Consider the following 17251-nt stretch of genomic DNA (forward strand, 5'->3'; position numbering starts at 1 on the left):
AGGTTTTTTGTAAAGGAGGTACAGATTCTTCCTTGCTCACCTTCTATAGGTTCGCCATTCACCAGCCACTGTATTGCAGGCTTGGGGTTCCCGTTGGCTCGACACACCAGCCTGCCGTCCTCGCCAGGGGCCAGAATGAGGTTTTGGGGTTCATCCAACCAGTATGGAGCAGCTTTAAAATACACCAATGCACCAGTTATGAATGCAGCAATACTGCCTCATCCAAAATCCCCTCTCCACTGCTCCCTGCTGAACTAAGACAACAAAAACACCGTCCTCTCGAGTGGGCTTCCCTGGGTGCAGTGAGGGTGGCGAGTCCTCTTGCCCCCTTCTTTGGCCACACAAAACCACAACCATAAGCTCTGCTGAGTTACACCAGCTGAAAGCACATCTCGCATTGCTTTTAGGTCAGTTTGGACAAGAAGCAAGTATGGCTAGATACAGCAGAGAAACAGCCCCCGCAGAAAGCCCTCGCTGCCCCTTTCAACAAATCAGAGCATCCCCTCCCATGCACACCCCTCAGCTTCTGGTTGCAAAGGTAAAAAAGACGGCAAGGTAAGGATGACGTACCCTTCACTCTCACCGAGATCGTGTGGCGGATGCTGCCCATCTTGTTTGACGCCAAGCAGAAATACTCCCCGGAGTCTTCCTCGGAGACGTTGGAGATACGAAGAGCCTTGTTAAAGTTTTCCAGCTTGGTTTTGCCTGCTGGGAGCTCTCCTCCTTTCTTGTACCACATGATGTCTGGTGCTGGTCTACGGAGAGGGGAGGAGATAAATGCTTTTGCAAGACAAGAAAATTACTCCTAAGAAAACAGTTGATCATCCCACACTCGGAACCACTGGCACCCAGAGAGAAGGACTGATCCAACTGCTGGGCCACCCTCCTTCCTCCCACAGGGCCTAATCCAGCACCCTGAGCATCACCAGCTGATCAGGAGCGGGGTCCATCTCACGCCTCGTGCTTGGGGATGCAGAGCACGCGTCTGGCAGGGTGTGCAGGCAGCACCAGGCAGCACACCCTGGGAGTGCTGCCGAAGGCTGACCCCGAGCCCAGGATGCTTCTGCAGTTACTATAGCATGGCGAGGAGCACCCAGGAGATTTGCAAATAGCTATAAGGACAAACCAGTGGGGAATTATCCTCGGACAGCAAGTACCCGAAGCCACCTGCTTCTCCGAACAGTGCTGCGAAACTCAGCTCTCCTGTTCGCTCCACGTTCTTATGCTTCAAGTAGGTCATAAGAGTATTGTTAATAGCAGTTAAAAGGAAGGGAATGACCCCTTTTTCTAGCCAGAAGTATTTCCACTGGTGATTCAACACCTTGGTCCCAAGGCCATCCCACCGGGGACTGCTGGGGACCACCCTCTCCCCAATTCTGCCAGCCGGGAAGCGGTACGTACACTCCTGAAGCAATGCACTCCAGCAAGAGGTCCACCCCTCTGAGCACCATCTGACTGCTTGAGGTCCCGTACGGATACATGAAGCTGGGAGTTGTTTCCGTAATCCCTCGGGCTGAAATCAGCGGGAGAGAAAACAAACAAACAAACAAACAAAATAAAGTGTTTTTAAACTCTCCTTTGCCACAGCAACGGGGAGGGCACATACAGGGCCAGAAATACACAGTGTTTTCAGGGGGAAGCTGTCAAGTTCCTGGCCAAGCCTGGGATACTGAACTCACCCAGAAACGTACCTGGAAAGTAGAGAAAGGCTCAAGGTAATTTTTAAAGTTAAAAAAAAAAAGGGGGGGTAGAGAGTGGATGCTTGGCAGGCAGGGAGGTGAAAAAGCAGCAGAGGATGGGCAGAGGGAGCTGAGCCACAGGGATGGTGCATCAGGAAAGTTCCCGGAGCACCAGCTCCCGCCGGGGCAGCGCCTTTCCTGCCCACCCCTGCCTCTAGTGCAAAGAAATGGGCTGAGATCAGGTGAGACTTGGAAATACTGATGGACAAAACATGTAACGAAGGACAAAAGGAACAAATGGGTACAGGAAGGGTTTAATCAGGCAACTGAGCTGCTTTGCCACAGGGCTCTCTGAAATACAGAGGATCCCAGCGCTGTCTGGGGCTCTAGCAGCAGCAAGGAGGTTTCCCACCCTTACTAGGAGCTGTGGGGCCTGGAAGGACAGTGCCCTTTGGAAAGGAACAACTTGGCGACCAAAAATGACAAATTTCAGGACTGGACAGGAAAGTTTAACAGGAGAAAACCAGGGGAAGACACAAGACAACTCTCTACAGATACACACCGCAAAGGTCTCTTTGTGGGGGGGGGGAATTATTAATGGAATAAATTCCATTAATAAGTGGAATTATTAAACTAGATCTAGATCAGTGAGGACAAAGGATGAGATGGGCTTGAAAGCAGCAGCAGCAGAGATGGAGGTTATGAGATTAGGAAAGGGGACAGAATGGCCAGGGCTGGCACAGGGTCACTACAAGTATTGAAGCGATCGGTGGGGAGAGCCCACCCGGTGCAGGAGCAGGATCTTGGGGCACAGGCCAAACCCTTTCCCGCTGCCCCGAAAGCTTTGTTCGCTCAGTGAGCAGGAGGCAGCCAGGTGTGCCCAGCACCGTGGGGTTTTGGGGGATGCCCACATCTATTTGGGAAGCCTCCACCAGAGCTCTGGTAGGGGAAAAGGGCTGGGAAGAAGGAAAGGAGAGAGGGCAGGGGTTGTTCCTGGAATTCCCATCAGCCTGCCTTAGGGAAAGCCTGGGACCAGGCTCACAAGGGGAAAAAAACCCCAACCCCAGGAGTTAAACGGTGCCTTTGAAACGACTCCACGTCTGCAGGAGCACGGCCGCACACACGCATCCCACCGCTCCCACCGCTCCCACAGGTTACCGGTCCGCACGTGCTGGTCAGCGGGTTAGTCAATTATTTGATTAATGGATTACCAGGGCAGGCAAATCTTGACCTTATCCTGAAGGGCCAGTTCTCTGGGCAGGCACACGCCGCTGTTTGCTTGCCTGCTTCTGGAGAGGATCTTTTTCTTGGTTAAAACAAGCCGCCCATGCCGGGGCTCTGCGGGGGGATGACAGAGCCAGTGGCTGGATCTAAAGTCAGCACTTATCAACAACTCCCATACCTCCGGCCACATTCGTGATCTTCTCTCTTCTCATGTGATTAGGAGAGTGGGATATTATTTTATAAGTCAATATTGGCTTTTATTAGCCAACAGTCTGCAGCCTGTTTGAACAGGCTGTACACTTCACTCCCACAGTGAACCCATTCGCTGAGGAGCCCGGGGGGCATAACGAGAAGAGATGAGCAGCAGTGCAAGCCAAATTTTACGAGCCATATATTAATGATGAAAATTAAAAATAAGGGAGATAAATTAGTATCCTATCCACTTGTTTAATAAATCTAACGACAACACTGCATAGCTGATAAGCTTTTTGCCTTAGTACAGCACTACTAATAAATATTTTGCTATTTATAATAAGGAGTGGCCAGAAATTCTCTCAGGCAGAGGTACTGCTCCAGCTCTGAACTTGCGGCAGCTACAGCTGGAAGCTGTCAGACAGATAGCAATGTCTCACTCATCTGTTTGGATGGAACAGAACTGGAAAAATAAATCCCATGGCTATTTATTTCTGCTCAAAAATAGGCTCTGCTTCCAATATATTGCTACTGTTGTCCCCACCTCTGTGAAATTGGACCCATTCAGCTGTGAACAGGATATCCCAGAAATGGCCACTTCTCACCCCGGAGCAGCCAACTGCCGCCTCCCCACAGTCCTGACCTGACAGCATTTAAAAATTGTACATCAACTCGCATTTCGACTGAAAGGCGATAATCGGAATATGCACATCCAGACACATCCCATCTGTTCACCTCCTGCACAGCTAGCCAGCTTTAAAACATCCTGCAGTTTTGCCAAAAGAAAAAAGAAAATAAAATAATTAAAAAAAAAAAAAAAGAAAAAGGAACAAAACAGATTTTCGTTTCCATTTTAAAAAAAGGTGAGAAATTTCTGCTAATAAAATATTCAGTTACTCCTTTTAGACAATTTTGCCTTCATGGTTGCAGGCGGTTTGCCTAGGGAATTAAGTTGGCAGCAAGGAAATCATTGCACCCGCTATGAGCCGTGGGGAGAAGGGCTTGGTTGCATTTCCTGCGATTAACCTGGCCCTCAAGTGCAGTTTGAGACGAGCGTCCCACAAACCGCTCGTGCCCCACGTCCACACCAGCAGGTCCCACGTCCCCGAGATGAGCTCGGGCACATCCATCGCCGACCGGCGGGGAAGGGGACTTTGCCATGCACCACCAGCCTGTCCCGTCCCATCGAGCTTCCCTGCAAGCTCTGCAGAGCCCTTTGCCAGCTGGCTCCGGAGCTGAGCCCGTTCCGTAGGGACCAGCACCCCAAAGTACAGGGTCTGAGAGCCCCAAGTCTCCCAAACACCTAAAATACTTGGGAGACTGATGTCCCTCTTCCCCACTCCCCACCCCTAAGACTCCTTGCTTTGCTGCAGCTGGTTCCAGTGGCCAGAATGGCCAGACAGGTCATTCCAGGGAGAAACACAGGGTTAGCAAAAAGAAAAAAGGGCTGAGGGTAAGAATTTTTTCACCAGTTTGTTAACTATTAAGAAATTGCTGGGTTGGAGCTCAGATTTGCACAGGAGCGTGAGTGGGTGATTTTAATCCACTGGACCCATAAAGTGTTCCAGGGGATAAGTGCAAATAGTCCATATAATGCAAAGCGCAGGCAATTTATCCTGTGCATCTATGAAGAGAAATCTGGAGAAATCTATGAGGCTGTGCAGATAAGATCTCATTTTCCTAACCAAGTGACTATTAAGCATCCCTTTTCCCAGAACAAAGACGTGCAGTGGGAGATCAAGAAGCCCACGACCACCACAGTGACTTTCCTTCCTGAACTGGCCGGGCTGCAAACACAGAAGCGATGCCCAGCCAGCGTGAAGGCATTCTCTTTGAAATGCAAACATCATTTATACTGCTGAGGTGCAAGATATATTTACAGGAGATCTCGCCACTGGATTTCTCTTTGGTCCCTGGCCCTGTGTGCCTGCGAGAGAGGCATCTCCTCCCGCTTGCCTCTAGTTGAGGCGTGATGCAGTTTACGCAGTTCCCATTGAAGCTAGTTTTGCTGGCAATCCCCTTCCACAGCCATTTCTACAAATATTTTCAGACTATGCCCAGCCCATTTGCTGCCACCAGCACTTCCTCCGAGACCGGTTCCTCTGCCGAGCCTTCCCCAGCTCTCCAGCATCCTCAGAAACCTCCCACTCCCGGCTGCTGGTGAGATGCCAACACCCCGGTTCCCTCGGCAGGGAAGGGATGCCCAGGCTGCCCGCCGGCACGGGAGGGCTCTCGACGGGGACACCAAACCCGGTGCTCTCACCTGGCACATCCTCCTCTTCTCACACTCCAACTCTCTCTGCTCTTAGCTGGCAAAAGCACTCCTTGGCCCCAAAAGTCCCCGTGGAAGAAGAAAATGTGCCCTGGATCACACAAACCAACCTGTGGCTCTGGGTGGAAGGGGATGAGACAACGGCTGAGCAGGATTTTGCCATAGGACACAGCTGGGGACCAGCCCAGGGCATGGTTGGGGTTGTCCCCATCCCGCTGCCACGCAACCCTGGTCCCCGTAAGCAGCAAGGGGGGCAGAAAGCAAATCCTGCTCAAAACAGCGCCTGGCCTTGGGGCAATCGGACTCCGTGGTGGGTTTTGGCGAGGCGTTCGCATCCCTGATAGTGCCTGCGCTCTCAGCATCGCCGGCAAACAGCCCCATCTCCCCGCTCCCTTACAAACCCTGCTGCTGCCCAACTCTGCCGGCATTATCCCGTCCCGTCTGTGACGCTTCCAATCCATTCTCAGGGCAGCGATCGTGCCCCGGGGAGCCGTGCGGTTTTGTGTCTGAAGCATAATTTATGAGTTTGGGATGCGCTTCTCCCAGCAAACGCAGGCTGCGGAGGTAATCTCCCTGCCCAGACAAAGGGCAAGAGCCTCGTGAAAGCATCCAACACGTACAACCTCACCACAAAGAAACAAAGCACCCAGCTTTTAAGAAAACCAAATACTCTTTCTTTTTTTTTTCTTTCTTTCTTTTTTTTTCCTCCCAGGCACTGCCTGTGTTTAGCTGCAAATACAATAGATGCTCTTTCTGAAGACAGAAGAGGGATGGTGGGTCTTATCTTTAAATCATGAGCCTTTGCTGAGGACAAGCCACCTCTTCAGCGAGGAAGCAAGCTGGGCTTGCTCAGCCAAGCAGACTTTTTCACGTGGGCCAGATCCTATTAATCCAAATGCCTCTCAAGCTGGGCTCCACATATCCAGTTAATTAGCTTAAAACTCAATAATTTCAAGGTGTCAAAACTTTGTGAGGATTTTTGTCATCCTTTGGCTCGTTTCGTCCCACCCGTTTTTGCAAAGTTGAGGCCGTAACCCACGAAGGGGGACGCGGGCACACACAGGGGTGCGTGGGCATGGACGAAGGGCAGACGATGCTGCGAACGCGGCGGCTCGCTGCCCGGTTAGCGCGGGAGATAAGTCAGGTTAGGCAGAAGGGGGGTTAAATCGTGAAGGTCTCCAGAAGCCAGCGTTGACTCACCACTGTACATGTCAGTGTGATTTCGTAAAGACGTTTCGTTATGGGGTTTCTCTGCAATAAACAAAAGACTGTGAGCATATCGAGTGCCACAAAGCGGGCGGGGGGGACAGGCGGTGCGGGGGGGGGACAGGGGACAGAAAACAAAATAACTTCCCAAAACACAAGAGCAATGCGGACAGGCAACAGCAGGGAGACAAAAGCACTCTGAGCACAGCTGCCTTCCACAACAAACAACACAACACAGCAATAAAGGAGAGGAAAAGAAGACTGTTTTCCTCCTACAAGATGGAAGGACAAATAAACGTATGAAAATCATTTCACAAACATTTCCTTGAAGGGTTTTTCTTTTTGCTATAAAGACAGTTGTATCTTTGAAAAAAAAAAAAATATCAGTTCAAGTCGGAGAAGAAAAATGGGTTTTCTCTCAGTTTCTTAACTATGAGGGAAACATATTCCAGCTGCTTTTTCCCAGCGTGAAGCATAGGTTGGACACAGCTAGGCAGCAGTGTAAGGATGCAGAAAGGCATGGCGAAGATGAACAAATAAAAATAATAATAATAATTAGGCTCTAAAAGCATAATCTGCTGTCAAATCCCTTTTAATTACAAGGTAATTAAAGTAGATTGTGTTACATGCAAAATACCACCTCTTCAATAACACGCTGCTCTCAGTTATTGACAACCACCGCCAGCCATCACCTCTGCTTGAAGAAGAAAGCTAATTGCCCGTGGGCAATGCTCCTCTGCGAGGAGCCGGGGGATGCACCGTCCTGCCCCGCAGCTGCTGGAGGATCTGCCCTCCTCAGCTCACACCGCTACCCGAAATACTGCTTCGGTGTCCGAGAATGCCCTGGTTTCCACCGGCATGTGGCAGAGCCGTGTTACGGTATCATCTGCCCAACAGGAGATGCAGGAGGCTATGTTGGCTACCATATAGTTGTTGCCCTGAGCCATAAGTCATCAGCCACACACTGTGTCTCTGTGCAAGGGGGTTAAGAGAGCCCAGCAGATGCCCAAGAGCTACTTGAACCTGGATACACCAGAGAAACTCTCTGCAGGGAAAGGCACAAGTGTATCGCTCCCCCAAACCTTTGCATTTTTCTCTTCTTGCATCCAAGAACATGTCAATCCCATGCAATCATTTTTCAGCAGCTGGTGAACTTTTTTTTTTTTTAAGGACAGCCAATGCTCATGGCTTAAGGCTGAGATGATTGAACAGCTTGAGACAAATACAAGCTCGTCTCCTTTGAACATTCTATGTATGAAGAATTTTTTGTATCATAAGAGATGAGAAATGAGAGCTTCAGTTCTTTAAATTATAAGGGCCGCTGGGGAGCTCATGGGGTGGCATTTGCATCTGATAATCCAGTAGACACTTCCAAAGGAAAAGTTAAAGAGAGGGTCCAGTACTATTGGAAGCCAATTCTACATAGCCTGGGAGCAAAACGCTGTGGTGGCATCTGAGTGTAGCAGGAGGGGGAGCTTGTATCTGTCTGCACAGAAATCTTCCAGGATTTCTTCCCCATTTTTTCTAGAGTTTGACAAATATGTCAGGCTGGAGCCTTCAGAGGCTCAAATGACCACAGATCTCTGTTTGCCAGAATTTCTCCAGCTCACACTAATTTAGGACTCGGTCCTTCCCTAACAGGTAAACGCTGGCATTGTTTGGCCAGCTCTGTAAACAGCCAAATAATACTCAGAATGAATTACCTACACACGTTCCTCACCATTAGCAAAGAGCCTGTTTATAGTGTTTATATTGCTGATTCTCCACTCATGCTTTACACAGAGGAGAAGCTGTTACAATGAAAGTACAAAACGCTCCAGGCCCCGTCTGCTTCTCACGTCACTTTCAGGTCGCTTTAATAGCGTTACTTCTAATTTAAGCTGCTGCGAGATCAAATTAAGCTCCTAACACTGGGATTCAGGAGCGCCTCGTGCCTGCTTCACCCAAGAGCCTGTCCCCAAAACACAGCCTTGCATCTGCCAGCACACGCTACCCCTTCCTCCCAGTCGGACCTTACTGGGAATGGGAGATGGCTCCTGTTTGATGACTGGGGCCCATAGATGCTGTTTCTGTGCCGATTACTTATTGCACCGGTGACTCTGCACACACGCACACACCCCAAAAGAGAGCCCGTGCTCTGCGGGACCTGCATCAAGTCAAGAGCTTCGCGTCCTGCAGCACTCTGCTCAGTTCCCCTCTGCCAGCATTCCCACCAGCCAGCTGGCATGAAACGCGTTCGCATCGGGAACTCGCCTTCCTTCAAGCAGCCTCATTTCGGGAGAAGAGACTGCGGGTGGCTGGACCTGCTCACAGAAAAGCTTTTCACATGCCTGGAGAGAGCTGTGCCTGTGTTCCTCCTGTCCCCCAAGACGATGCTCTTCACCAGGGTGAAACTGAGATCGCTGGCCACCCTGAACACGACCCACGTGTACACGCTCAGAACCCAAAGGCTCAAGCCCTCCTGGCAGCATGTCCCAGAGTGAAGGAGCTAAACAGCAGCTCCTGGGCGGTAGGTAAATCCTGAGCTGTGCAAGGTTGACACACACTCAGTCCCCCCACGCAGCACCAGCACGTAAACCTAAGCCTGGAGCAAACCAAGGCTATTCTCAGCTTTTCAAACTAGGGAAAGCTCACTTGATATTATACATTCCCCTAAAGATGGGGGGAATGCCTCATCTGTGTTGAAACGCTTTCCAGTTTATCCCAGACACATGGACTTAGCGATACCTGCACCAAGTCACCTCTGTGGCCCTCAACCCATGAAGTTGCAAAGCTCTGAGATGCTGGAGGGAAACCAGCCACCCCTCCCTGCCAGGTTAGCTGTCCGAGGACTATCATTCCTCATCCAAACTGGTTCTTGTACTATCCTAAACAAAATGAAGGAAGCCACACTTCTCCCTGGTAGGTCTCAGTACTGTCAAGAACAGAAACAAGGTGCCTGGAAGGAAAACCCTACCCAGGAGAGGCCAGGGAAGACCCATCCTGAGCAGTCACCGTGACACTTACTGGTTTTCACCTTGAGGGTGTAGGGGTTTTTCTGCTGAATGGTGTGGGTGAAGTGGAAGCGCGCGTTGCAGCTGTAGTCGGTCTGGGCATCCTGCAGCATGACGTTGGAGAAGTACAGGTCGCCATTCTGGCCCTGGGAGACGCGCTTGTCCTGGTGGATGGGCTCCATGGCTGCAGGGGAGAACAGGTATTCAGAGCAAGTCAGACCCTCCCACGGGTGGCTGCATAAAGGAGAAAAGCAAACCCCTGACCCAAGCCACGTTCCAAGCTCTGAACTAGCAGCAACGACCCTAAACATAGTTATTTTAAATAAGCGCTGCAGGCGATGGAAAGGCTGCCCACAGGGTTCTAGGTGGGAAGAGGGTTCCCCCAACTCACAGCTGCTCATCCAGAAGATGACGGGAGAGGGCAGGCCAGGCGGCGGGTTGCACTGCAGGCTGAGCGGAGCGCCTTCGTCCACCTCTATCACATCCACCTTCTCCTTGGGCCACAGGGGAGACTCTGCCATAAGAAGTAAAGACACCGCGTGAGGAAGGGAGGGTAGTAACTTTGCAGATCTCTTCCCTCTGGACCTGGCCTGGTTTCAATGGAGCGGCCTCAATGCAAACTTCATTTCTACATGCGCGAGACTCCCTTAAATCTATACTGAGTATTTCCCTGTTAGGTACAACCATAACCCCCATGCCTTCATCTCGGTCCTGTGGCTGGATACATCCCGACACAGGTCGCAGATGAAGCAGGCTGAGATGTTTGAGCACTGGATATTCTCCACACCTCTTCTACAAAATCTCATATGATTGCAAATAGTCCCTGCTCTCCTTGGAGCAGCTGGCTGCTTTCTCTGCATCACTGCTGTTACTCACTAGAAACCTGAAGGTGGATTTTGCTGGAGAGAGCAGTGCCGTAGTCATTCCGGGCGAAGCACTGGTACTCGCCCTCGTAGTCCTCCGGCCGTCCCCCGCTGTGGAAGTCGATGACCAGCGTCCCCGACCGCCGCCGCATGGACACCTTGGGGTCCTTCGCCACGTTGAAGAACTTCCCGTTCCGCGTCCAGGAAAAACTGCAAGTGTAGCGGAGAGGTTGGTTTTGTAACCACGGACCGTATTTACCCGGTGAGATCCTTACCTGTGCTGTGCAAGCCAACAGCTGGATTAGCTGATGGTGTAAAAGGCACAACTTGACCCCAGGGAAGCTCCTCCAGAGCCAGCTCTGAAGAACAGCAGGGCTTCAGCCTAACAAGGGCTGTAGATGCACTTACGTGGGAACGGGGTTCCCTTTGGCTTCACATTCGATGAAGATGTTATCCCTCGGGTCAACGATATAGTCCTTCACGGACTGCTTGGTGATTGTGGGGGGCTGAGGCACTGCAAAGCAAACGAAAAGCCGTGAGGAGGGTCGTGCAAAGAGGGTGAATCCCCTCTCTGCCATCCTGCAGCAGATCCTGATGGGATTTCAGCTCCTTCCCCAGGCTGGACGTGCAATTTGTGGTTTAAAGCCCTTCAACACCTGAGGAAACTACCATAAGCATTTGTGAGGGTGTGCTGTTTGTCACCTCTTGCACCATCAGCCCTGCTCAGACTCCCGTTTGGTACCGGGAAGCCCCTGTTTCTCAGTCAGTATCTTAGTCTCATTAAGAAATTTCACAGTTACATCTTCCTGCTACTGCAGGTTGTTTGAATCAGACTGAAAAGCATCCTGGCTGTGCACCTCAAAGACAGGGGCTGCAGCTGGGACGGGGAGCCAGCGAGCCGCTGCAAGACGCTTACAGGTACTCTCTGTGCAAGAAAGAGGCTCAAAACCTCCAGGTTTACCCTGAAGGAGCACAGCACTTGTGTTTGGAAGGGCAGGGCTTGTGAAAAGGGCCACATGAGCCCAGCAGCTAGTGTAGGATCTGGCTTCGGATCCCCGACTCTGAACTGAAGAGCTCAGTCCCATGGCTGACCCGGAACGAAGCCGCTCAGGTCCGAGGCTGTTTGCTCTTCCCCCGAGAGCTAGCGATGCTGCAAACGTGTCAGTGCGTGGAGCTGAGCTTGGCACACGTGCTCGTGCGAGGCAGAGGAGCCTGCTCTGCTCCGAGGTGTGGCGTTAGCAATAACAAGCCCCTGCAGAAACAACATTTGCATCGCGAAGGCGGTCCGGTTTCTGCTCCAGGGAAAGCGGCAGAGCCTAAGCACTCCTCCCAAGTGGCTCCAGCACCTCCCGTGTCTCTCCCAGCCATGCCTGGCTGTGCAGGAGAAGTGGCTTGTCCTGACTCTGGCCAGCCCTGCCACAGGGCAGGCAACGCACCCACGGACCCTGCGTGCCAAGCAACAGCCACCACCGGCCCCTGGTCAGCGCGGACCCCTCGTGCCCTGTTTCGGCCATGCAGGAGACAGACACATACACACAGGGAGCGAGGGGAACACTTACATTCACTCTGAATATTTGCTGTTATTCCCCAAGTGCAAGCATAATGAAAAAAAAGAAAAAGGGTTAATTGAAGAACAAACCTATATACATCATGTAGACAAACATAAACATGTACAGTTATTGTAGGGCTTGCAAATACTACACACAAACCATCTTACCATTCAAGCATGTTCTAATCTACCTACTTACTGTCCACGTGGGAGAAGCTGCTGCTGAATGGTCCTGTTAGCTGTCAGCTCTCTCTGCAGCAGGGGTTTTGGGGGCCAAAAGAGGGCACAGGTATACTCACACCACTCGCCTGCAGGCATTGGTGGCCCTGTGGTCCAGCGAGTTGCCTGCAGGAGTTAGCAACGTTCCCTCACCCCTTCTCCATGGCCAGGCTTACCCTGAGCCTCCCAGGTACATCCCCCTGAGTCAGAGGTTAATGTGTGCCTGATAAACCCTTAGCTGACTTTTTAAGTGATGCTCAAACTCAGAGAAGGTGCCTGTAACATAGGGATATATATATATATATATATATATATATATATACTGTCCCCAGAACAGGGGCAGGCAGGATTTTATCCAAAGAAGAAAACTTGTTAGGGTTGGGGCAGGGGAAAAACCACCTAGGCAAGCTTAAAAAAAAAAGAGGAAATAGTACAGCTCCCCCTGACACAGGGTGAGCAAGGGCTGTTCCCTCTGCCGTGAGGGGACCCTGAGGCTTTGCCCTCTCCCAAGCTGCTTCTGCCCTTAAAACATAAGGTCCGGGGAGCAAAACTCCTCCCTGGGGAGATCTCTGACTCCCGAGGTGTGTCAGCAAGGACCAGCATCTCAACCCCCTGGTGCTGGTGGGGGGTTTCCCAGCCCCCTCCGGCTGGTGGGGACCAGGCAGAGCCCAGCACTGGACAAAGGAGCTGATCTCTGTTGAGCAGAGACTTTCATAGCTAGTGGTATGTGGAGGGTAGAGCTCATGTGCTCACAGAGCCTCTGATTTGCACCTTTATCAGTTCCTGCACAAAGCCGGAGCAGCTGGGGCTCTTTACACACCACCTGGACAAACCTGCAGCCATTTGAGCGCAGGCGATGCTTTCATTAGCTCAGTCTCACAGATAAGCAGTGGGTAAGGGAGCCCTGATCACCAGGTGGCTTAAACAAGAGCTGAAAACAAACCCCTGATGGCTCTGAAGGTCGGGATGGAAGTAAAACGAAGCTGATGCTCCATGTGTCCAAAAGAGCTAACCCAAGGGAGGTTGGGAAGGGTCGGCTGGTGGGGACAGGCATCAGCAGAATCCCTAACCCTCACCCCGGGCTGGGAGATGCTCCTCACCCACCCGCTCTTGGCACAGCTGTGCACAACCACCTCCCTGCACATTATTTACAAATAATCTGTCCTGCGAGGGACCTGTTCGGGAGAGGATGACAAAAGGATGCTCTTAGTTATGATCCCAGCTTCCCACCAGCACCGGAGGGGATGATGCTCTTCGGCGGCTCAGTGCTGTGCAGCAGGGAGGAGGAGGAGGTGGCTAGAGAAACGGTGAGCTGCTGAGAAATAGTGAGCTGCTGCAGGCTGCCTTGAGCATTTCTCCACCAGCTGTCAGCATTTCTCTTACTTTTCTAAGGTCACGTTATATTTAAGTAGCAAAATTACTTCTTTCCTGCTGCAAAGTACAAGAAATGGCAGAAGGCGGCTGTTTGCAGACCCGTTCGGTTTTCCCCAACTGCACTGGCCCCTATTTCCACGCTGGCTGCCTGCGTTTCTGGAATATTATCAATGCTAACAAAGCCAGGCCTGAAGGAACCACTGAGCTGTGTACATCAAATAAAATTCCCATTGCTGGGAACAAGAGTCCCCTGTGCGTGTTACAGTGCTGACTCCAGGGGAATAGGTATTTTCATCCACAATCACCTAGAATGGAGCAGAGCAGGGACTGGAGTCTGGGATCCCCTCCCTATGCTTTCAAGTAACACAAGTATTTATTCCCCTCCACAAATCAGAGCTTTCCCACGCATTCTCTTCAGTCATTTCCAAATTTCAGCCAAAAGCCATTGCCTCAGATTTTTCCTCCCCAGAGTCAGGGATCAGCTGAGGTACCACACCTACGGCCAGCACACCCAGGACTCCACAGAGAAACAACCCACAGGACCTAATTTCTCCTATCAAGAGCAACCCTGGCACTTCAGCCTGAATTTAGACCCCAGCAAAAAGCCATGCTTTTTCTCCTAATGCACTGCTCACTGGAGGATTTCTGTACATTGCACTGTCGGAAGAGATTCCCTGCAGCGACAGGCTGATTATTATTAACAGCCTCTACAGGAGGAAGCCGGGACACAAAGAAATTATTAAACTGGTTTCCAGAACAGTGGCTGAGCAGCTCTCAGTACAAACCCCAGTCTCAAGTGCATTCAAACAAGTCATGCATTTCCCATGCGCTGGCCCGAAGATGCCCATTCAGCAGAAACATCAGCCCATGTCCCCCTTCCTCCTCGCTTCATATCCCCCAGCTCTTGTGCTTTTGAATAAAACAGAAGTCCCATCTCAAAATTAACCAAAAAGTCCCGACAGAGAGAGAGAAAAATCACATTGCTCTGCAGGACCTGCCTGGATCTCCACTACCCTTGAGGACCTAGGTGTCAGCTCGTGACACCATCTGCCAGGTAAGAGTAACAACGAGCTCACCTCCTCCACAAAAGAGCATCCCAAAGCCTGCCCATGCTGTCGGAACACCACAAGTCCTGGGATGCTCCACTTAAATCAACAGGCTGAAGGCTTGCCAGCTTGGCTCAGATGCTCTGTTCCATTTTGACATGTGGTTTTGAGTCCTCTGCTCAGCTTTTGAGATAGATTGACTAAATCAGAGAGTGATTTAGGTGACTTTCTGGAGGGCATGTGGTTTAAAAAGAAAAATAGCCCCAAACAAACAGCAGTAAAGAAAAGCTTAGGCTGGACCAGGAAGGCTGCCTGGGCCGTGCACATCTTCACTCTACCTCCTCAAGCATTTCAGCAGGAGTTTTTAGAGGAGTAAACCACTACTTACAATCCAGGGGGACTTCGATGGCGCTGACGAGGTGATGAAGGTAGAGAGCGAATGCTATTCCTGCGCAGGTGAGGTGGTGTCTTTGCATGACCATTTTGGACGCCTGGGCAGCGTTAGGACCTCAGTCGTGTCCCCCGAGGCGAGCAGACCAGCAGCACGCACAGACAGATCCTCAGCTGCAAACGAACACAAACGCAGTGGTCACCGAGCCGTTTACAGCTCCGTTTCTGTTGTCTTCCTTTTGGCAACTGTGGAGAGAGAGTGTTTCCAATCAAAAAATATTTGTGCGGAGGGACAGGGGTGCGAATACTGCCAGAAAGAGTTTCCAGGCTCTGGTGACCCGGGTACAAGCCTGTCGTCACTGCCCTCCCAACCCCTGGGCTGTTCTGCAGGCACAAAAATCAGCCTTATGGGGTTATTTGTGCTTACACCCTGGAGAGACCTTTTGGATGGAAGAAGGACCACACTCTCCCCTGGGACCGACAGAAAGTTACTCAGAGCAATTGAATGCAAAAGCAGTGAACAGTCCCTGCAGGATAAAATAAAAAGGATGATTTGCGGCTTACAAAAAAAAAAAAAAACAAAAAAAACCCCCAAATTTGTATTTTATGAACAAGAAATACCTAGCAAACATCCACTCTCTCTGGCGGGGTGCCGGGATGAGCTCTGCCTCCCCGTGCAGCCCAGCAATACTAGGAGCCAGCTCCGGAGATCCCCTCGTGTCCCAAGAGCCTGTCACTGACCCAGCACAGCTCTAGCAGGAGTCGGGGCATGGTGGGACATTTCCCAACAAGACAAACCCATTTCCAACCAGGATCCAGCTGCTTCCCTCCCCAGCCGGTCCCTGCTGCCAGATGTGCTGCACGCTGCTGCTGCTGCCGGGCTCCCCAAGGCACTCATCCAAACCTCCTGGGGACTGTCGGGTTATCATTTGCATTTTCCATACCTCTTATTTTGCTGTTAATAAACCCATAGACTAAATGCAGATTTAAAAAGAGGATAAATTATCCCGTCTGCACAATAAAAGCCCCCTTAGAAAGGCTGCTGTGGCACAGAGGTTGCATCGCGGCTGAGCTACAACTCTCTGTAATAGAGTTATACAAAGGGCATCAGCCGTGCAGACAGCTCTCTCAGCTAAGAACAAAAATAACGCCAGGGCAGCAAACAGTGGAAAATCCCCAGCCTTGCTCCATCCCGCTCCTCCCTGGCCCTCACACAGGCTTTTGCCAAGGTGGGATGTCACCAGGCAGGGGAGCAGCACGGAGAGGCCATTTGGCAGGCAAGGAGAGCCAGTCTTCATAAAATATAAATCACCGGCTGCAGCTTTGGATGCTCTACCCCTTCAGCTGTTCCTGAGCCCCATATGAAGCAATTGCGGGAGGGAGGGGGGGGCCCAGAACAACAGACAAAACCCGGTGAGGACGGGGCTGCCGGGGGGCTCCGGGTACCGCAGGGAACGCTGCTGGGAGCCAGCGAGGAGCAGATGTCACAGAAAATAAACAGCCCTGACACATGGCCCAGGAAGCTCTCCTGAATCACAGACAGGCTCAAACCCAGCGCAAGACAACTTTTAAGGACACTTTGCCCCATTACTCTTACGGGGAACAAGATGTGCTTAATGGTTTCTCCATCCAGCCCTGCCTGGACGCGATCGGTGTCTCCGGGTCCTCGCTCTCGGGCTGAAGCCCGAAGGAACTCGCCGTCCCAGCATGTCCCAGTTACACCAGATGACAGATTGTAGGTTGTGAAGGGTTTTGGAGGGGAGTGTTGCTTTCATCTTTTTTGCTCATTCTAAGGATTTTCCAATCCAGCTGTTGCAATAAAAATAGTTGAAGGACAGAATAATTATAGGAGTGGGCCAGTAATTAAAGTCATGTCCAGGACTTCCGCAGTCCTGTGATCAGGTCATGCTGAACAAAGCTTTTCAAATTACTTCTTTAGCTTTCTGTCTAAGGGAAGATATCATTTTGATCTGTAGCCTTCATTTTTTAAAGCGGTTCATTTCTCCAGTTACAGCTTAAAATGAGTAACGGATCAGCTGGTTTTATGCCTTTGTGTTACTAAGCACAAGACTGACTTATGAACTGAATCAGCCAATACTGCAACCAGAGATTTAGGAAGGCCGAGATTTCTAGTGTCCCTACTCACATACTGATGCTTCACATCACTATCGCAAAGTGCTTTAAACCCTTCTTCATTCACAGATGTAGTATGGGAGGGAAGTGCAAGACAGCAGGCATTTAAAT

At 51.0% G+C, this 17251-nt stretch overlaps 1 protein-coding gene across 10 annotated transcripts in view; it reads right to left on the minus strand.

Moving 5' to 3' along the window:
* Positions 1-16198, minus strand: part of NFASC (neurofascin) — a 56172-nt gene extending 39974 nt beyond the window's left edge. Inside the window, exons 1-11 of one of the 10 annotated variants that reach the window (XM_075055055.1) lie at positions 15629-16198; positions 15006-15181; positions 11989-12006; positions 10838-10943; positions 10443-10639; positions 9958-10080; positions 9580-9750; positions 6568-6618; positions 1402-1513; positions 571-755; positions 41-172 (exon numbers count right to left, since the gene is read on the minus strand). In XM_075055055.1, coding sequence (XP_074911156.1) covers positions 41-172; positions 571-755; positions 1402-1513; positions 6568-6618; positions 9580-9750; positions 9958-10080; positions 10443-10639; positions 10838-10943; positions 11989-12006; positions 15006-15099 — 1189 coding nt within the window. In that variant the 5' untranslated portion in view covers positions 15100-15181; positions 15629-16198. Of the gene's footprint in view, positions 1-40; positions 173-570; positions 756-1401; positions 1514-6567; positions 6619-9579; positions 9751-9957; positions 10081-10442; positions 10640-10837; positions 10944-11988; positions 12007-15005; positions 15575-15628 lie in introns of those variants that run through there. The other 9 variants (XM_075055056.1, XM_075055062.1, XM_075055058.1 and 6 more) reach the window with 9 other exon arrangements.
* Between the last annotated feature and the right edge of the window lie 1053 nt (positions 16199-17251).

The sequence above is a fragment of the Buteo buteo genome, chromosome 23 (genome assembly GCF_964188355.1).
Source record: "Buteo buteo chromosome 23, bButBut1.hap1.1, whole genome shotgun sequence".
NCBI lineage: Eukaryota > Metazoa > Chordata > Aves > Accipitriformes > Accipitridae > Buteo > Buteo buteo.